Below are 21730 nucleotides of genomic sequence, written 5' to 3'. Positions count from 1 at the left end.
CTTCCTGAGGAGGCTGAGGCCCCATACAGACTGCCAAAATAAAGCTGCTTTGGGTCACTTTGGAGGTATGCTGTTTAAATGTTGCATGCGTCCTAAGAGTCCAGAAGCTGCGCCAAAGCTGTGCTCCAGTTCTAAGGACTAGGTTGTGGCTTCGGCGCGGCTTCCAGACTCTTAGGGCACATGCAACATTTAAACAGCATACCTCCAAAGTGACCCGAAGCAGCTTTATTTTGGCCTGTCTGTATGGGGCCTGAGAAAGGTTACCACCATATTTGAGATAATGAATACACTCAAGAGTAGCACCTCATGTGAAAACCTCAGTGGGGGGATTGATAGATGGTTTAATAAAATAGAAGGCTAGTCAATCATTATCTGGGTCCCAGTGCATGTTAGATTTTAACACTCAGCAGCTGCACTGAGTAGAACTTGAAAACAAAGTTAAAAAGATGAAATTGTTCCATGAAAGGCAAAATTAAATTGTCTTTGCCCAGTTCCTGTTAGCACTCTATCCATAATAAGCTGGACTAGCTGCAGTTTATGAATTGTCTTCAGAGGTGGTCCATTCTGGGTTTGATTGCTGATTGCCAGCCAAAATTAAGCATTTTAACACCCCCCACCCCCCCGTGACATTGTTAAGTGTACATTTATATCTGAAATTAATAGGACTTAAAATAGCTTGTTTATATTAGCATTTGGCTAATCTTTAAGCACTCAAACGTTCCTTTAGACCTAGTGGCATTTTCTTCTGAATTAGTGTGGTATACGGTTTGGGGAGTTCGATTAGGACTCTGGAAACCATGGCCTGGATCCCCATGGCAATGGAAAACCACTGAGTGACCATGGGCAAGTCACATTCTCTTAGCCTCAGAGGGAGGCAAAAGCAAACCCCCTATGAACAAATATTGCAAAAAAATAAAAAATAAAAAAAAAATCCCATGATAGGTTCACTTTAGGGCCACCATAACTTCAAAATGTCTTGAAGGCATACAACATCCAACATGTTTTGGATCAAGCTGCCAGTTTTTTCCTGCTGCTATGATCTAATTTGGCTACTTTTGTGGAAAGTATCAAAGGCAGCCACCTTTCATTAACTGCTTTATGTTATTATTGAGTTATTGTCAAGTGCATCTACTTTCAGAACTTGTAAAACCCTTCTTTGGCTAGAAATGAGAAGAATGGTGCCCAGCTTTTAAAGTGGACACAAAGAGGCTGTAATGAACGATGGAAGTGTTATTCTCTTCATGTAAACAAAACTGCCAGGCACATCAAATAGTTCTGAAACAATAGAGGTTTCAATACCTAGTAAGCAAACAAATGTATTACTTGGTCATGAAGGGGGGGAGGATCTATTTTTTGGGTGGGGATTCAGAAACACCATAAAAATAAATTCTCAGACAATTCTTGAACCTTTTGAATCATCTGGAATTTTTCAAATTTTTCAAATTATACAACCATCTTTACTCTACAGCAGTACATCTTATACTTTTTAAAGGGCTTATGAAAGCTATGAACCCCGTCTACAAAAAAAATCATAATCATAGAATCGTAGAGTTGGAAGAGACCCCAGGGGCCATCCAGTCCAACCCCCTGCCATGCAGGAAATCCACAACAAAGCATCCCCAACAGATGGCCATCCAGCCTCTACTTAAAGACCTCCAAGGAAGGAGACTTCACTACACTCCAACTGTTCCAGTTTGTCAGGGACGGTACTGATAAATCTTCTGTCATCCCACTTTTTCTTTCTCCTCCCCCTACTTCTCTCTTTTGTCCTCATTTCAGTTGCTGCAGTCTGAGTTCTAAGTGCAAAAGTAACTTGCGCTCAGCTAAGACAGTGGGGAGAGAGGATGGGGGGGGGGTTGTTGCATTTTCCAGAAGATTTAGGCAAAGACAAAATTTTGCAGCATGTCTTTTCTTTCTAAGAACTTTTGCCATTTTGACCACACTCTGATGCTGCCTGGCCACATGTATCTGAGTTTTTATCTATGAAATGTTGAAGGGTATAAACCACACACAAACACATATGTACAAAATTGCATCCAGCTGGTGTGTGTACTAATTTCTCTCATCTTTCCTGACTAGCATTCTTTTTGTAGCAAATGAGACCTGGGGATCAGGAAGGTGTAGTTGGACTGTTCAGATACCATCCTGTTTATGAGGTGCCTTATCTCAAAGCCGGTAGGGTTCAAATGTGTGCATCTGAAGTTGGGCGTCCAGGACCGATTACAGATCCTGCTGCTGTATCTCCCATCCCACTGCTCAACAGTCTCTCTTTCTGAGCAAGCTGGGATAGTCTCAGGGCAGGAGTTGGAGCACCCTCAGCTTATAGGGCTGGATAACTCCAGCATCCACACTGAGATTACCATTCTCAGGGGTGACAGAGGACTTCATATTTACTATGACAGCTATGGAAAGGGAATCTGGTCCCATTTCTACTGCTGGAAACAATTTAGTGCTTGTTTTCTTTGAATCTTATCACACGAGAAATCCAGGTGGAAATGGAGCACTTCAATTCTCTTTTCATGGGGGATGATAATAAAGGAGCACCTTTTGTGTAGCTGGAAAAATCTGTTCAACAAAAGAAATACTTTTATTATTCTCTCCCACAGGAAGAGAACTGAAGCACTATGGCATCATGTGGAAAGCATGTGGAAAGCTGCTACTCTCCTGCTTCATTTCAGCGTTGTTTTCTCATGCAATAAGGATTGGTGCCGATTGGATGATAATGATCTAGGAATGGGAAAACTTTTTCTAGCTCCATTGTCATGGACAGATTACTACTTGGTGAGATTTAGACTTGCTAGAACTCAGAGCTGCTGCAGGGGTCAGTAACCAGTTAGGACTTAGAGCCTCTGAACAGGTGGGGGGTTGTCTCTGAAGGCTGATGAATAACATGAAGCTGATAAATAACAGCCATCAAGACACCAGATGGTATCCTGATGACTGTTAGGGATTTTCCTGTCACCTCAGCAGGCAATTCTGCTGAAATCTTGGTTGATTTCCAGAACAGGGAATTGAACAGGATGGTGGACATTACCTCTCCTGAACATCCCCTTTCATTTGTTGTTGTGTGCTTTCAAGTTGTTTACAACTTATGGTGACCCTAAGGTCAACCTATTGCAGGTTTTTCTTGGCAAAATTTGTTCAGAAAAGGTTTGCCTTTTCTTTTCTCTGAGGCAGAGTATTTGTCCATGGCCACCCAGTGGATTTACAGTATATGGCTGAGCAGGGATTTGAACCCTGGTCTCCAGTCATAGTCCAGTACTCAAAGCACTACATCATGCTGGCTCTTATCTCTTCACAGAGTGGTGCTAAAATCAGCCTCTTGGTTCTCTGGGGACTACTAGAGCAGTGTTGGCAGATAGCCCAGATCAAATCCAAATGAACATGGTGTACAGCCTATTTGAAGGCTTATGGTAGGTGCATTGCCAGTGATGGTATATAAAACAGCCTGATAGTTTCACGTGTGTGTGCTGATAGTGTACGGTGGAACTTACAGTAAAACTGGAAAATCCACTGTGTGTTTGTGTGTGTAATCTAGGATAGGTTGATCTGGGCGTGTCAAATGAGTGGAATTTAGGTATACACTTGTCCCTCCACATTTGCATCTTTGACTTTTGCGGATTTAATTATTCACAGATTTTATTAATATGTTCTCTCCAGGAATATCAAGCACAACTCTGTGGTCAACTTTAACCAAAGGTTGCACTGAAGGACCTAGAGATTCCTATGGAGAACACTCCACTAGGCATTTGTAGCTCCTCCAGCGCAATTCTATGGTCAATGTCTGGCAGATGTTGACCACAGAGTTTCACTGGAGGACCTAGAGATTTCTAGAGAGGTGTTCTCTCAGGTAAAACATAGTGTTTTTGTTATTTGCAGTTTTTCCACATTCATAGGGATCCTGATCCCAACCCCAGTGAATGTGGAGAAATGAGTGTATTGTTTCTGGAATCAAGGAGTATCATTGGGCAGGAGAGCTGCTGCCAAAGACACTTTTTAACAAGAAATGTTCCAGTCCTTAAAAAAAGAAGTCTCATTTAAATGTAAGATGTAATTTTACATGTAAAATTTGAACAATATTTTAAATGTAGAGCTTGGTAAAGTTTCTTTTGGGCTACAAATTCCAACATCTGGAGTTCCTGCAGATTCTAAAAGCTGTAGTCCAAACAACAACAACAACAACAACAACAAAACCTTTCCCCAGCTGTATTTAAACTTGTGTGGTTCCTTCTTCCTCCAGATGAGCCTCTTGCTCCCACAAAAATAATTTGGCAGGCAGTTCAGGTGTCACCATGTTCTATTTGTACCCGCCACCTCACCCATTCTCCAACTGCTTCTTTCCTATTTTCTCAAAGGAGGGCCTGTAGCTCAGTGACAGAATGCATTGTTTCTTTTGGAAAGTTCCAGGGTTGATTCATGGCCTCCCCAGGTGGAAATGGGGAAACTTCTGCCTGAAACAAACAGAATTTTTTCCCCAAATTTCTAGCTTTGTAGTAACTTAAGCTGCAATGGAAGATTCAGAAATGCAGCTTAAGGGGCCATTCAGACTACCTTTTACCCCAGTTCAGGAACCGGATTAAAAGCGGGAAGTTCATATTGGCCCCGGTACTTCTACACCCAAATTCGAGGTTTGCACACCAGTTCAGGGGCAAATGCCCCTTGGTGCAGGTCTTTTGAAAGCTGAATTTTACCTGTATCTTTTGAGAAAACCTGGGTCCAGCAAATATGAATTTGTCCCTGGTCATGATTGGGGCAGTTTCAGGGCAGGGATTAGGTCAGAGGGAGGGCAGAGGGTGGAACATGCCTCCCCTTCATCGGTGTGAAGAAGGAGGAGGAGGAGGAAGGAACAGAAGGAAGGGAGCCATGGAGGGCAGAATCAGGGTGAAGGAGGAGGAGGAGGAGGAAGGAGCAGGATGAAGGGTCAAGTTCAGGGGAGAGATTAGGTTAGAGGGAGGGCAGAGAGCAGAACATGGCTCCCCTCTCGCAGGCAGCTTTCTCTCTCTCTCTCTTTTATTTTTTTAGTTTTGGCAGACTATGCAAATAGTTCTATTGATACATTTTGATAGAATGTATCTGCTTGCGCTACATTTCCCTTTCATTTACTTGCTGCCGGCACGGCACCTCACTTTGCAAGAGACTTTTTTTAAAAAAAATTAGTATTATGCGAATGCTACAATGCAAATGTTACAAATGTTTCTCTTTCAATTTGACAAATTGATACATAATGCTTTTGCTACATATGTATATGCATATGTGAGGCATTCTGGGGTGGCAAAGCAAGAGGATGCAGAGATGGCATTTGGAGGTGAGGATAGATGGCATTTTGGGGTTGAAAACGGAGGCAGAGCAAGGAGATCCAAAGAGGAGGGAAGGACAGATTGCATTTTGGGGTGGTAATCAGAGGGAAAGCAAAGCAAGAGGATGCAGAGATGGCATTCTGGGATGAGGAATAATAATAATAATAATAATGCATGTATGTGAGGCAGGGCCAGCTCTAGGTATTTGTCCACCCTAGGCGAGAAATATTTTGGCACCCCATTACCCCTCATAATTATTTTCACCCCTTGATTTCCACTGTTTTGTTTGTGAAAGCTAAACATGACATACAGGGCAGCTGGCTGCCCCCTATCCCCTAAGATAATTTAATAATAAATAGAGTACTCACCTAAAGAACTAAAACTTCCTTTTTACTTAGTTTAAAACTTGTACGAATACTACACAGTATTAAACGTACTAGGCAAACGTACTAGGCAAACATTCAAAATCAAATCAGTTTGTCTGCTGTAAACAGTAAACTCAAGACAACTGGTGACTGGCATTCCGTGTTGTGGCACCAAGGGTAAGACGGGTGGGCAGCAAGAGGAGAGGGGGTTGTTGACCTTGAAGTTACATTCAAGGCACATGCTGAAGGCAAATGATGTACTATGTGACTGTATCATGGACACAGGGGGGCATACATTTATGTTTTGGCCATTGTACAAAGAAACCGTCATGCCATAGCTTGCCTTTACGTCGCTTGTTGTAATGACTTTTCACTTTAATATTGTTTAATTACACAAAAAATTATACAAAAAAGCCACAAAGGCACCCCTAAATTTTGCCACCCTAGGCAGCTGCCTAGTTCACCTGTATGGATGAGCCGGCCCTGATGTGAGACATTCTGGGGTCGCAAGGAGGGAAAGCAAAGCAAGAGGATGCAGAGATGGCATTCTGGGGTGAAAAATTATCCAAAGAAAAGGGGGAGGGCACAGTTAACAAGGGAACGCAAAAACAACAAATATGAGAATTCTAGCTGTGGATGATTTTCAGTGTCTCACTGTCTGCAATGCAAGAGAATTAGGGACCAAATGAAAATTTCATGGGTGTGTGCGCAGAATTGCTATTTGGAGGGGCAATGCACTCCCCATCAGCTACACCTCTGGCTGTCCTGCTCTTTTTCTGGCAGATGGGTGAGGCCAGACTGTTTTCCACCCACACACCCTGATGTTCATAGCATTCCTAAAAGAGAAGTAACATTTTAATAATAATAATAATAATAATAATAATAATAATAATAATAATATATTTGTGTTTCCCCACCTCTCCCAAAGGATCGAAGCGGGGTTACAGACTACTAAAATCAATAATACAATACAATGCAATACAATACACTATAAAAACCCAAAATGGTACATCTATACAAACATCAGTAAAATACAACAATCCAACAGCATCCAAAGTCCAGGGGTAAGACAGAATATCATTGTCGGCAGGCATATTCATCTCTTGAAATTCTCTGTGGTCCAAGGTAGCCCATGCCATAATAAACTGGTTAGCCCTTAAGGATGTCACAGGAGTCTCTGTGGTTTTCTTTGCAACATTGACAAAGCTGTCCTTCTGGAAACAGTTTCTCTCTCCTGGGCTGCTGTCTTGCCAAGATAGATTCCCCTCTCCCCCGCCCTTTTCTATTCAGGCTTCTCTTGCTAAATTTCACTTTTTCTGTGTTCTTACACTTCCAGGCATTGGAGGACTAGGAAATTAACTCTGAACACTTTTCCTGAGTTCTCGGCTGGGGTCAGAATAATCTGGGCTGCAGCCAAGCATGGAGAAAGCCAAGGGAGCTGTTCACACACGCCATTTTGCAGTAATAAAAATGTGTCTGTGAACATAAGAACTGCTTTGCTGAATAAGATCATGGTCCATCTAGTTTAAACATTTTGTTTCTAGCCATGGCTTGTTTGATGAATATAGAAAATCCCCAGCAGGGCATAATATTTAATAGCTTTCCTCTTGCCCCTAGAACATGATATCTAAAAGCATGCAACTTGGAGTTGCAATAACATATTATAGTATGGAATGCTCCTGTTCAGCACTCCAACCAGCCAGCCAGCCCCAAAATGGGTGGATTCCATTAACACACCTGTTTCCTGTGACCTCTGAATCAGAGGCCATACAAGTTTGGATCAGAATCTAAACTAAGTTGTGGATAAGGATCAATGAACTGAATTGGGATCCTGGTGAGATGGACACCTTTTGGTTGCTGAATAACTGGTGAATAACTTTATAGAATCACAGAATCATGGGATTGGAGGAGACCCCAAGGTCCATCCAGTCCAACCTCCTGCCATGCAGGAATACACAATCAAAGCAGTCTCAACAGATGGCCATCCAGCTTTTGTTTAAAAACCTCGAAAGAAAGAGACTCCATCTCTCTGTGAGGCAGCATATTCCACTGTTGAACAGCAGTTACCATCAAGAAGTTCTTACGTGGTACCTCTTTTCCTGTTGAATCCACTGCTCTGGAGCAGCAAAAAAATGAGCTTCCTCCATCCTTATGTCCATTTTGCTTAATGAGGTAGAAGGCATAGCAGCCTATGGTGGAAGGAGCCAGGAGTGACAGGCAGAACTGTCAGCAAAGTAGATATTCATACAGACTCCTGCATACAAAAACAGACGGACAGATCCAAGCATGCAAGTATTCACATGTACACTCATTCAGATGTAAGCAGGCAACTAAGGGAAAACATAACCTAAAGTGGGGCACATATATCCTGAAGGAAGAGCTTCCACTGAGTTGTTTCAGTGGTGGCTGGTGGCATAGTGAGTAATTTTGCACCTGTACTGGGGTAGCAAACCACTGTCTATATTTACATCCAAATGAACAGAACTGAACTTTTTGGTAAGCTGACATTCAGTAGTTCCGTTCTGGAATTTCCCTTTGAAGCTCCTTTGTTTCTGGATTGTCATGTTAAGAATGTCCCAGTTATGTTAGGTTAATTAACATTCACAGTATTAAATAATACCCAGTGGAGAAGAAACCATTGTCTCTGTTCAAGTGGAAACTGATAGAATCAAAATCTCATTCCTTTAAGTCATGCTCACCAGAGAAAAGCAAGCTAGAACAGAGGCAGAATGATACAGATAAGGGCTGCCCAAAATCAAAATAGCACTGAAAAGAATTTACCAAGAAGAGGATGGAAACTTGCAGAAACAGAGAGGCTGAGAGGGAGTTTGGCCAGGCACTTGGCTTATGTGAAGATGAACAGTCTAAACCAAAATGAAGAAACAAATGACTACATGATACTGATGACTGGAAATTTTCTTTAGGCAAAATATCTATCTCTGCTGAGAAGTCAAGAAGATAAAATGTGCCTGGTTGAAAATTTACATTCATGGCCCTGGCAAAACAGTGTAATTCTAATTCCCAATATAAATCCCATCCTTAAACACACTTTGTTTTTGCTCCGAAATGTTGCCTTTGCAATATTCTGGTCATTGCCTCTCTTTGGCCCCATTTAGACTCACCTATTTGTGCTGGATGGAACTGGGCAGAATCAGGTCCCCCCTCCCGAAACCCTCCGGAAGCAAGTGCCCACTAATAATTTACCTCAATCAGGGTAATTAAACCCTGAATGCCCTTTCAGATCTTGTGGAGAGTTCACGTTTGTGGAACCGGTTTAAAATGAAGGCTCCTTTGCTGTCAGTCAAATTCAGTGCTGCTTTCGTCAAAGGTGACGTTTCCTACAGCCATTGGGCAATCAGATGTGTGTTTCCCCCCTCCTTTTTTAAAAAAAACAAAAACAAAAACAAAACAGGCAGGAGTGTGCTCATATTTTGTCAAATTTTAAAACCTCCAGGTGTGTGTGTGTGTGTTGTGTATATTTGGGTCACTACAGATTATGGATCTTCCCCTGCCTCCGTTTTCAACCTCAAAATGCAATCTAATGCCATCTCTGCGTCCTTCCTCCTTGCTACCCCAGAATGCCTCATACACATATAATAATAATGATAATAATAATAATTAATTATTATTCCTCACCCCAAATGGCATGTCTGCATCCTTTGCTTTCCCTCAGCCACTCCAGAATTCCTCACATACAGTAGCAAAAGCATTCTGTATCAATTTGCCAAATGGAAAGAGAAACATTTGTAACATTTGCACTGTAGCATTCGCAGAAAAAAAGCATCTTGCAATGACGTGCTGGGAGCAAGGAAATGAAAGGGAAAGTAGCACAAACAGACACACATTCTATCTATATCTGTATCTACCTGTAGCAAAAAGCATGCACATACTCTGTCAAAAATAAAAAATAAAAAGAAAGAGAAAAAGCTGCCTGGTGCGAGAGGGAGACTCGTTCCGTTCTGTGCCCTCCCTCTGAACTAATTCCCTCCCCTGAACTTGACTCTCCATCCTGCTCCTTCCTTCTCCTCCTCCTGCTCCGTTATCCCGATTGCCCTTCATGGCCCCCTTCTTTCCCCTGGCTCCTTCATCCTCCTCCTCCTCCTCTGTCTCTTGGCACCTTTTGTCCAAGGCTCCTTCCTTCTCCTCCTGCTCTTGCTTTATTACCCCAATTCTCTTCCATGGCACCCTTTCTCCAGTTCTGCCCTCTGCCCTCCCTCTGACCTAAATCCCTCCCCTGAACTTGTCCCGATCATGTTTTTTGTGGGTTTTTTGGGTTATGTGGCCATGTTCTAGAAGATTTTCAAGATGCCAGCCACAGATGCTGGTGAAACGTCAAGAAGAAAATCTTCTAGAACATGGCCACATAGCCTGAAAAACCCACAAAAAACATGGATGCTGGCCATGAAAGCCTTCAACTTCACATTGCCCTGATCAAGATCGGGGCCAAGTTCATATTTGCTGGACCTGTTTCCCCCCCAAAAGATACAGTTTTTACTCCACTTTCAAAAGACCCGTGCTAAGGAGCATTTGCCCCTCAATATGTGTGCAAGCCTCAGATTCACTTATGGGAGATTCGGAGCAAATATGAACTTCCTGTGGTTAATCCGGGTTCTGATCTGGGGTAAAAGGTAGTCTGATTAAAAAATAATGGTGCCAAACCAAATAAGAAAAGCTTTACTTTTGAATCATTCTTTTTTAACCACCCTGTATTATATGCCAAAGCAGTTCAATTTTTTCTGTCCTGAATCTTCCATCATTCAGCATTAGTGATTCACCCTGAGTTTTAGAATTCCAATCGTTCAGAATATTATTATTATGAGAAAGAAGTTTTTTGTTATCCAGTTTCTCTGCATAACCATGCATAACTGCATGAACTTTTGTCACACCTTTCCTTAATTTGCTTTTTTCCTCCTAAACTAAATAGCCATGAGTAACTTCATCCCACCCCTCTATAGGGGACTCACTCCAATACTTTAACCATCTTGGAAAGTATCTATGCTAGTCACTTACAGCAATCTGATCCTGCTTTAACAGCCAGAGCTCTATCCTACAGAATCTCGAGATCTGTAGTTTAATGAGATACTTGGGATTCACTACTAAGAGCTCCCATGCTGAAGTCTAAGATCGTTCTATTTAAATATTTGAAAGGGTGCCATAATGAAAATGGAGCAAGTTTTGTTTTCTGCTGCTCCAGAGAACAGGGCCAGAGCAATTGGATTCAAACTACCTGTACAGGGAAAGCGGTTCCACCTCACCATTAAGAAAAACTTCCTGAGAATAAGAACTGTTTGACAGTAGAAGATGGTGCCTTGGAGTTTGATGGAATCTCCTTCTTTGGAGGTTTTTAAACAGAGGCTGGATGACCATCTGTTGGGGATATTGCGAGTTCAAGACCAGCAAAAGGGCCCAAGCTCGACTCAGGCTTGCATCCTTCTGAGGTCGCTAAAATGAGTACCCAGACTGTTGGGGGCTATTAGCTTACTTGCTAATTAGCTTACTTGCTGTTCACCACTATGATCTTTGGAATAGCGGTATATAAATAAAAAAAATAATAAAAATGTTTTGACTGAGTATTCCTGCATGGCAGGAGGTTAGAACTGACTGCTGTTGAGGTTCCTTCCAACTCTGATTCTATGATTCTATGAGCCTATATGCTTAAATACCTTGCCAAACTACAGATCTCAAGTCTGGAAACGTGCTAAAGCCATGGCAGCTAAAACAGTGTCAAAGTACTCTATTGTGTTGTATAGATATACTGTAGGTTGTTATTTTCAGCAATCAGATCTGTAACAGAGGACTGGAATCCTACCAGTTTGTTCCAATTAGTGTGGACTCATTAAAACAGTTCTTGAATGGTGAGTCAACATACAAGTAAATCCTATACAGTATGTTCAATGGTTTTGCTCTAGTTGAGATTAACAATAAAACTGGGATCATTTTTTTTTAATGTGCAGTGACCAGAATTGCAACACAGTATTCTGAAGTGTGGCCACACCATAGATCTGTATGGTAATATAATGATGGCAGTTTTACAGTCGGCCCTTCTTATACACGGATTTTTTATACACGGATTTAAGCATACACGGTTTGAAAATGTTCTAAAAAAGTATAAATTTACCTTGATGTTCCATTTTTTATTAGGGACACCATTTTGCTATGTCATTATACTTAGTGGGACTTGAGCATACATGGATTTTGTTATACACGGGGGATCTTGGAACCAAACCCCAGCGTATAACAAGGATCCACTGTATTTTAGATTCCTTTTCTAATTATAACCAGCTTGGAATTTGCCCTTTTTACAGCAGCTGCACACTAGGTTGACATTTTCATCAAGCTCTCCACCACAACCCCAAAATCTCTTACTTGGTCACCTATGACAAGTTCAGATTTTGATAGTGAATATCTGATGTTATAGGGGCAGGGAGTTTGGTCCTAGTAACCATTACATTTATTTTCACTGTACAGTTATTTGACACTGAATCTTAGTTGGCAATGCAGTGCCCATCCCAAGTTTGGAGAGATCATTTTGGAGTACTCCTGACCTATTTTTGTTCTCAACACTCTACAAAGTTTTGCGTTGTCAGCAAACCTGGCCACCTTCTACTTCCCCTTAAGTTTAGATCATAGAATCACAGTCTAATCCCCTGCCATGCAGGAATACACAATCAAAGCACTCCTGACAGATGGCTATCCAGCCTCTGTTTAAAAACCTCCAAAGAAAGAAACTCCACAACTCTCTGTTTGTGTTCCACTGTGAAAAAGGTCTTACTGTCAGGAAGTTCTTAATGTTGAGCTGGAATCTCTTTTTATGTAAAGACAAGGGGGGAAATAAGTATCTGAGAGACTCAACTGTTTTATATATTCACTGCAAAAACTGACCATTTATTTCTATACTTTTCTCCTTGATTTTAAAACAAATTCCAATCCATAAGGCAGTTCTTCCTATTCCAGGACACTGGGCACTGTGCAAAATTTAAATGCTAGTTTGCACATCTAGATACCCTGACAGATGTTATTCTGCCTGGGAACTGGGGGCTCTGCCTGTTGAAACAGATTCAGAGCTTGTGCAAATAAGGCAGTCATCATCATCATCATTATTATAGACAGTTCTCATGTATCCCTATCATTATTCCAAAGTCAGTGCTCCTCATTGGAGCCAGTTGGCATATAACAGCTGCTCATCATAAAGGACACCATACAGTAAGAAACAAAGTGATTTGCATACTGTACATGTGTGAACCAACTCTAGGAATGAGTGAAAGGGCCCTTTGGCAGTGATGTCACTGGAGCTGGCATCACTCGGTGTGGTAACTCATGCCATCAGCCCCACCCCCTGCACTGACCTCCTTCCATACCACACCATACAGAATATTTAGTCGTGGTTTTTGTACTAATATTACTAGTAAATTGCAATTCTCACATATCACCGAATGTAACGGTTATGTAATGTAAAGTTGTGACCTAAACAAGTAGCAACACTAAAATTATACCTTTAAATTACAATATCATAAGCACAACCTAAATGTATTTCCATTTACATAGAATTCAAAGACCTAGCCCTGTTAGTCTAGTAAATCAGTATGCAAAGGGATCTTGTAACACCTTTGAGACTGAGCTTTTGTTTTGAACATACTTCTTCAGATGTTTGGAGTGGTGAATCCAGAGACAGACTTATATAATTTGTTTCTGTGTGATAATGTTAATTCAAATTCAAAACCTTGAGGATGTGGAGATGAAGTGACAAGTTCAGTTTTAATTATGGTCGTTGGGGGACAAAGGTTGTTTCACAAACCCAAGGAGAGGAGATAACCATATAAATGAGTATTGGAATGCATTTCAGATGACTAATCAGGATAGTTACAATGGTAAATAAACAGAGAGGGGGATATGATGAACTGGTCAAGTCGACATTTCCAATTTATGGTGACCCATATGATTTTCTTGGCAAGATTCTTCAGAAGGGGGTTGCCATTGCCATCCTCTGAGACACTGACTTGCCCAAGGTCACCCATTGGGTTTCTGTGGCTGAGTGGGGATTCAAATCCTGCTCTGCAGAATCATAGTCCACTGCTCAAACCACTAAATCATGCTGGCTTTCAGGTTCACATTAGGGTTGCCACAAGTTGGAAATGACCCGAAGGCACACAACAGGAACTACTACTACAATCTCCATCATGCCACAGGATCATAACATGAATGCTACAAGGATTCTGTGAGTATAATAGGTGGCTCATGACCAGAGTCTCCCTCACTCCCTGCTAGGCATTGACCCAAAGAGAAGTGCACACCAAGGCCATGGAAAACCTATCTAGCTAACTAGTGAGCAAGAGTTTCCGAAGTCCATAGGCTACTTAACCTATGAGCTTGAAAAGGGAGAATAGAAGACTGATAGCATTGGATTTACATTAAAAACATCAGTTTAGGGCCTTAGATTATCATGTGTTCCAATACAGTTAAAAAAAACCCTCCAAACTGACAAATTTGTATATTTGGGAGGGGTAGTAATAAAAAGTGAGCCAGTGTGGAGTCATACAACAACAAAATAAGAAAATGGGGTCTTGTAACCTGTTTAGGAGCCTAAATACAGTGGGCTCCTGGTATCTGCTGAGGGTTGGTTCCAGTCCCCCCCCCCCCATGGATGCTTAAGTCCCATTATAGTATACAGTGGCATAGTAAAATGGTGTCTCTTATATAAAATGGTAAAAATAAAGGCTTGCTTTTTGGAATTTATATGAGGGCAGGAAAATGTCTACTTAACTATCTGTAAGCTGCTCTGAGAGCCTTTCTGGCAGAAGAGTGGGATATAAATACAGTAAGAAGTAAGTACATTTATTTGACAGGGTGACTAGGCCTCCTCCTTTTTACAGGGCCTGTCCCACATTTCAGCCCTTCCCTCCAGGAGGGGTTCCCCAGATGCCCTTCATGTTGAACATGGATTGACATTTAGAGGAAGATTTTTTATTTTAGCTCCTATTTCTAGTTCTTCTTCTGAAGGCTGGATTGAGATATTAAGAGACTCTGACAGGTCGACTAGGCCTCCTCCTTTTTCCAGGGCATGTCCCAGGAATTCCGCAAATGCCCTCCATATTGAGCATGGATTGGCATTTATTCATTGATCCATTGGAGAGGTGGGAAATAAATTATTATTATTATTGTTAGGATTGTTTAACTCCTATTTCTAGTCCTTCTTCTGAAGGACTGGTATGAGATGTGAAGAGACCCTGACAGAAGGACCAGGCCTCCTCCTTTTTCCAGCCTTTCTCTCCAGGAGGGATTCCCCAAATGCCCTCCTTATGGAGCATGGACTGATACATTTATATGGGGATTGTTTAGTTCTAGTCCTTCTTCTGAAGGCTGGATTGAGATATTAAGAGAGCCTGACAGGCCGACTAGGCCTCCTCCTTTCCCCAAGCCGACATTTCATCTCTTTCTGTGCAGGAGGGCTTCTCCCAATGCCCTCCATGTGGAGGCACTGAGAGGAAGGCTTTTAGGTTCTTTTATTTCCGGCGCTTTTTCTTGGCCCAGGACTAGGAAGCCTGCCCTCCCTATTTCTCGGGAAGCCAGGCTGGCTCTGCTGGGCGGTTGGTTGGCTGTGCTTGAGGGGGGGGGGAAGGAGGAAGATGGTGCTCTGAGGGCCCTGAGGCGGCCCTGGGCCTGAGAGGGCAAGGGGAGCTGGGGCCTGAGCCTTCCTCCTCCTCCTCCTCCTCGGTGGGGCGGGGGTCTGGGCTGGGAGCGGAGGCACAGGCGAGGAGGAGGAGGAGGAGGAGGGGTTTGCGGCTTGGCGTCGCTGCAGAAGGCTCGCCCTCTCCGTGTGGCTGTGGGTCTGTGGCGTTTGTGTGTCTTGGCTGCCAGGCTGCCCTCCTGCTCCTGCTGCTCTTTGCCTTGGCGCTGCTGAGGGAGAGAGAGGCAAGCGAGAGCGCAGCCTCTCTTGACTGCTATCCCTTTCTGGCCCCAGCATCCTTCCTCCGCCGCCGCCGCTCACTTGTTTCGGAGCAGCAGGAGCAGAGGCAAGGCAGCCCGGGCGGCAGGGCACAGCTGGGCATGCCCGAGCCCACGCCGCCTAGTCTGGCCCGGATTGCTCGCCTCCCCGGCGGCGGCGGCGGCGGCTGCGGCAGCAAAGGCAGCGGGAAGGAGGCAGCGCTCGCCCCGGCCCCCTGGGCTCCCCTCCTCCTCCTCCTCCTCCTCCTCGCCCCTCGCCCTCAGCAGCTCCATCTTGGGACTGCCTCCTAACGCTGGCAGAGGAGGACCCCGGGCAGGGAGAGGGAGGAGGAGGAGGAGGAGGAGGAGGAATAGGAGGGAAGGAGAGAGGAAGAAGAAGAGGAAGGAGAGAAAGAAGAAGACAAGAGGAATAGGAGGAGGAAGAAGAGGAGGAAGAGGAAAAGGAAGGCTTGGAGAGGGTTAGGGTTGGAAAGCCAAAGGCTGCCCTCGCCCCCTCCCTTGTTTTTCTTTCTGCCTTTCTTCTTCTCTCCTTCTTCCTCCCCCAGGGATTCAGTTCATGGGGATGTGTTCAAGGCAAGAGCGGATTCAGAAGGATATTGACATTGTGCTCCAAGCGTGCAAGGCGGAGAAGGACTGCCTGTTTGCAGGTGAGTCTGGGCTCTCCGCTCCGGAAATGCCTGCCTTCTCCAACTCCGGAGGGTGGCTGCCTCCCGCCCCACAGGTTGATGGGCCTGGCCTTGCCCTTTCTCCCCACACTCCACCCTTTGGGCGAGGCGTTCTTAGTATCCTTCTTCTGCTGCTGCTGCTGCTGCTGTTTTTGCTAAATACAGCCTCCAGACCGTGCCCCCTTCTCCCTGCCCCTTGGCACCCAGACCCTCCTGGCCCCGGAGCCCCCTGGGCCCCTAAGTGGCAGGAGTTGCTCTCCCCGCCGCCCGCCCGAGTGGCCCGAGGGTTGAGCTCTCCAGAGAACAGCCTCTTGCCCTCCCAGGTCCTCTCTCTCTGCTCCGAAAATGTGGCTGCTTTGCCTTTGTTCTCCCTCCTTGCCTCTGCCCAGTCTCTCTTGTGGCCACCTTGGCAAGGAAAGGCGGTTTGGATCCTCCTGTGCTTTTGGCGATCCTTTCTCCTATGGAATCAATGCCATGCCTCAGTATCTTGCTTGCTGCTTTCCTCTCTGATCATAATGCTGGATTTGCCTTCAGCAGGCCTGTTATTTGGGGGGTTTCTGCTGCCTGTTGCCTCCACTGAGGCTGGACCTGGCTGGTGTTGCCATAGCACCCAGGCACTTGTTGCGAGGAGGGGCCAGCAGGGGAGAGGATCAGTGGCTCTTTTTCTTGTTAGGGGACTGTTACTGTTGCCAGCTTAAATCAAGCCCCCTTTTTATATCTGTGGCGGAGAGGGAAAGATCTCCAGGGGTAGCTGGCTGTGTTGGCTGTATCGCAAAATACCATATCATCCAAAATCCACAAAATCCATAAAAATGTTTACTTCCCTATCAACTCCTTGGTCTGATAATAAATTTTTGGTTAACATTCTGATAATAAAAAAATCAATAATTTATAAGAAGACCTTTACTGGGGGAACCAAAATGCACGATAGACATGTTGCAGGCTTTCAAAACCCCGCTGGCTTCTTCATTATGCAAAGGTGTTACAAATGATATGAATGAAAGAAAGAAATAATCGATAATGTTAATTGCAGCCCTGCATTTAGTCAAGATGTGGTGGTCATCCTCATTTCAGGTGGTATGGAAGGGTCTCCATGTGGGTGGGCCCCTTCTCTTTCTGGCCTTCCAGGTGCTGGGAGATTCAGTCCAGAGACAAAAAGCCTTTGAGAGCCAGTTTCTCTGGACAGGGGGGAAAGAGTGCAAAGAAAAGGGGACATGGCAGGCATTATACACCAGACGTAACACACCCTAGATGTTTGTTGATAACAATGTGCCTCTTTTATGTTTAGATTTCAGATACGCTGATTCCACTTTTACCTTCACCTACGTCGGAGGATCCAAAAGGTATGACTATAAATAAAGATAGCTTGATAACCTATGACTCCCTGTCGTTTCCACACGGTTATAAATTAGGAATGTCAACTACCCCCCTCCCTTCTGGCCCTTTCTTTTGAAGGTAGCAGTGGAATTACTAGATGCCTTGAGTCTTCTTTTGGAAGAGATATTGGTCTGGAACAGGTGGGGAGTGATGATTAGTCATCAGCACTCATTGATCAAGAGTTCTGCTCTTCCTTGCTGTGCCTTCACTTGTTCTTGTCTTGCTCTGGCATGCAGTTATTTTTGGGAAATGTGAAGGGGAAAAGGGGGGGGGGTAGAAAAACCTGGTCATGTAAAAGGGTTTTTAATTGATGTGGGTGTAAAAAAGAAGTCAGGCAGAGCAGCCAACGTTTGTAATGCTTCATCACTCAAATTTCAGTAGCCCTATCAATGTACAGCACAGTGTAAAGAGATGACAGCCATAGGTAAATACTGTGCGTTTTCCATGTCAATGCTGCAGACAGCTGAAATTAAAAAAAAAAATAACCCGGTGAAGTTTATAGTGCACAAAACAATCACTTGTGCAACAACCAAATATTGAACCAATTAACTATGACACACATTTAAATTATTCAGCATTCCTGGTTATTGGGATAAGTACAGAAGTCTTCTGGTTACTGGAATGGCTACAGAAGTCTTTACATAATTGAATGCATTTCTGTGTGCTTTAAAAAAAACACCTACAATAGCTTTTTAAAAAAAGTTATAGCATAATGTGGCCAAGTAGATGGAATAGCCACTTTGTTACAATGCCTAGGGACATTCAAAGTGTAAAGAAAAGGTTACTGTACTCACTGGAGAAATTAAATTGTTTCCCCCCCTGCTATATTGTCTTGTCTAAACTACTGTAGAATTAAATCTAATGCCATTAAACTAATGATCACTTTTGAGATACAGAACAGTGCTTCATGGTAGTTTCAGTAATTTGTATCCATGAAACAGAATCTTTGTAGAAGCAGTGCAGGAAAAAAACATTGTTACTTCCTGAGAAGGAAATTCCAGAAGATGATATAAAATATTGTCCTGTCTACTACTTTCTCATCTAAAGGGGAAAAGATTTATGGACCAAAGCAGGCAAAAAAGACCAGGGAAGCTTATTTTAATTGGGAAAGCTGGCCCGAGGGGAAAAAGTTAAGCAACTCCCATGGTACTGCTCTGACTAGATTTACATTCCTAGTGGTTGTATATCTGGGTGTTTTTTTTTTAAAGCATGCAAACACCAATTATGCATTTACCAGTGTCTCATCTATTCTGCCCCTGTGGTCCATATCTGGCAGGTGGTATTGCACTTTTATTAATAGATGCAGCACTAAGATACAAGTAAATCCGTTGTCTTTTCCCCAGTGAGATAAAGTTGATGCACCTGACTTTGCAAAGGACGAGACAATACTTGTTCTTAGCATTTAAGGTTTCAAAAGCATTTCTGTCTTGCCTGTGAACCTACAGTTTAGCTTACTGCAAAAAAAATGAAGGGCACTGTCACTGTTTCCTGGATCTGCATCCAAGGTGTGCTTATATAGTGGTTGATTGAATTGTTTAAGATTTAGTAGTGCTAGGCTCTCATGCTGATTATGAATGCATGAATGCCATAATCTAGTTTCCTACCAATTCCTATAGGAGTTGTTGTAATAACACCCAGTCCCAGGCTCATGTGGTATCAACTAATGTGGCATCTTGTTCCAGGTGTGCTGGGCAAAGCTCAGTCTGATACATTTCTGAAAGAGAAAGAAACCTTGCTACATCTCAGGGACTTTGTGCTTCTCTTCTAGTATTAGGAATTGTAGGTCCATTCTACAGGTGTTAGGGTAGCATGCCAGAGAAACACACAAAAGAGAAGGAAAGAAAAGAAAGGAGAAAGGAAAAGGCCAGATCTTGGAGTGATTTTCCTATACAGTAGAGAGTACGGGTATGAAATCTTTGGCACTCCACAATTGGACACCAGTTCCCATCATCCATGACTATTGTCTACCTTTGGGGGCTGTTGGAAGTGGGAGTCCAACATCAGGATGGCCACAGATTTCTCATTTCTAGTGTAAAGGCTACTTTATTTGGTTTGTCTAGCATTAGGATTTTTCTGTTATCACCAGCAGCTTAGTGAAGGACCAATGTTATTACTGCAATTGTCACTATCAGTACTTTCTGCATTTAGCTTCCTTTTGACCTCACTGACCACACTCATAAATGTGTGTTGTCTGTAAACCTGAAACTCAGGATAACATTTCATGGGTCTGATAAAATGAACTACAGTCTGTGCAAACTCATAATAAATTTTTTAGGCTAGACGTTACCACAGGACTCTGTTGTTTTTGCAGAGTACCGTATTGTCATTGCTGCTTTGGTATAGAGGGTGGAACTAGTTTGTAGCAATGATCCTATGTAATAGAAGGTTTATCTTCTTTCATCTCTGACTCTCTGCTTTAGAGCAAAATGAACAGCATAAGGTGTACAGTGGTACCCCGGGATACGAATGCGCCGCCTTACAAAATTTCCGGGTTACGAAAAAAATCCATTGAAAAAAACTGTTCCGGGTTACGAAGGTTATTTCGGGTTACGAAAAAAATTTTGGTGCTTTTCGGCGCTTTTTCGCACGAAATCGCGGCTTTCGCTATTAGCGCCTATGGCTTTTTCAGCTTACGAAGATTTTCGGGTTACGAACGCAGCGGCGGAACGAATTAAATTCGTAACCCGGGGTACCACTGTATTCGTAAAACTATACATCTATTTTTTTTTGAGGGAGAAACATCACAAGCCACCCCAGACTTACCCATACCTTCTTTTCCTTGCAAAAATTGACTGAATTGCTTCTTTTGAAGCCTCCGGGACCATAAATCCATCTTTTATACGTCATCGAGGCTCCCTTACAGTGTGTAACATTTTTTTTAAGCCTGCCCATTTTTTTAAAACCAGGAGTGGCATTCTGGTCATGTCTAGATTGGTTTGTTTTATTTTTGGGGTGGGATTTTTTGGCTGTTTGTGCAGCCCCTGGAAGGTCTTAGGGACAGAAAATTGTCCCATAGACCACCACAGCCTTGCTCTAAAGATTTCATGGTGTGCTCTGCATGAAGTTATTTTTAAAATCTATTTATATAGAGATTTGGCTGAGGTCTGGGTTGTCATTGCATATTCATCACTTGATGTCCACAGTGATTACTTTTACGTGGGAACATGCCATCACAGGTTAATCATATATAGAATTGCTGTATCTTCCAAAGTCACTTGAAAAAAAACATCATGTTGAAGTAGGTGCGCATGTTTTGTAAGCCTTTGAAATACTGAGCAGTCTTAAGAAGAGACATCCTGGGCAGTATCTTCCTATGTAAATTGGCCTTGAACTAAGAATTGCCCATATCCTATTGAGCTTTGTAGATGGATGTGAGCTTGGATTTACTCAATTCAAACTGGATACTTCAGTGTCTGTATGCATACACAGGAACAGAAGAAGAGCTCAGATAGATTAGACATATACCCATGTTATCCAGCCTCCTGCTTTTCATAGTGACCAAATAAGATATTATTGATTTATGTCACTGATACAACATTTTGAGAGGTGCTTTCCACCTTAAATGGTACTCAGAGTAATGTGCAAGAGAACCATGAAAATATATACAAATGCAGCCAAATAAAACAAACCAAAATAAAACAAAACATACTAGTTTCACAATATAATGTTGACAAGGCTTGCAAGAAAATTAAGCAATTTTGTGAAAGTTGTACAAATCAGAGAAGCAAAAATGGAGTAGCAAAATCTTCCTAATGTGATTGGATTCCACAGTGTATGCCTTTTTAAATTCCATTTTTGATAAGGATAGCTGACAAATTGGTTTGTTAGTACAAACTTCAGTATCTTTACAGGATGACACTGGCAACTAGTTGCTTCCATCTCTCTCTCTCTCTCTCTCTCTGTGTGTGTGTGTGTGAGAGAGAGAGAGAGAGAAAGAGAGAGAATATATACCCTTGAATTTAGTCCAGATTTTAAAGTGCTAAAGTCTAATCCCTAAGTAGTTTTAGCACAATGGGTGTCTCCTTCAAAGTTTAGACTGGAACCTGAAATAGATTTTTTGCCCTACTAACATGGAAGCCTCGTG

The 21730-nt window shown here is 42.9% G+C and overlaps 1 protein-coding gene across 1 annotated transcript in view; it reads left to right on the top strand.

Moving 5' to 3' along the window:
- Window positions 1-15392: 15392 nt before the first annotated feature.
- PARP8 (poly(ADP-ribose) polymerase family member 8) overlaps window positions 15393-21730 on the top strand; it is a 256876-nt gene continuing 250538 nt past the window's right edge. Inside the window, exons 1-2 of the mRNA XM_042454520.1 lie at window positions 15393-16251; window positions 17558-17612. Of these exons, the coding sequence (XP_042310454.1) occupies window positions 16161-16251; window positions 17558-17612 (146 nt within the window). The 5' untranslated portion in view covers window positions 15393-16160. The remainder of the gene's footprint in view (window positions 16252-17557; window positions 17613-21730) is intronic.

The sequence above is a fragment of the Sceloporus undulatus genome, chromosome 2 (assembly GCF_019175285.1).
Source record: "Sceloporus undulatus isolate JIND9_A2432 ecotype Alabama chromosome 2, SceUnd_v1.1, whole genome shotgun sequence".
NCBI classification, from domain to species: domain Eukaryota; kingdom Metazoa; phylum Chordata; class Lepidosauria; order Squamata; family Phrynosomatidae; genus Sceloporus; species Sceloporus undulatus.
The sequence above is the reverse complement of the archived record's forward strand: the minus strand, read 5'-3'. Positions and strand labels throughout refer to the sequence as shown.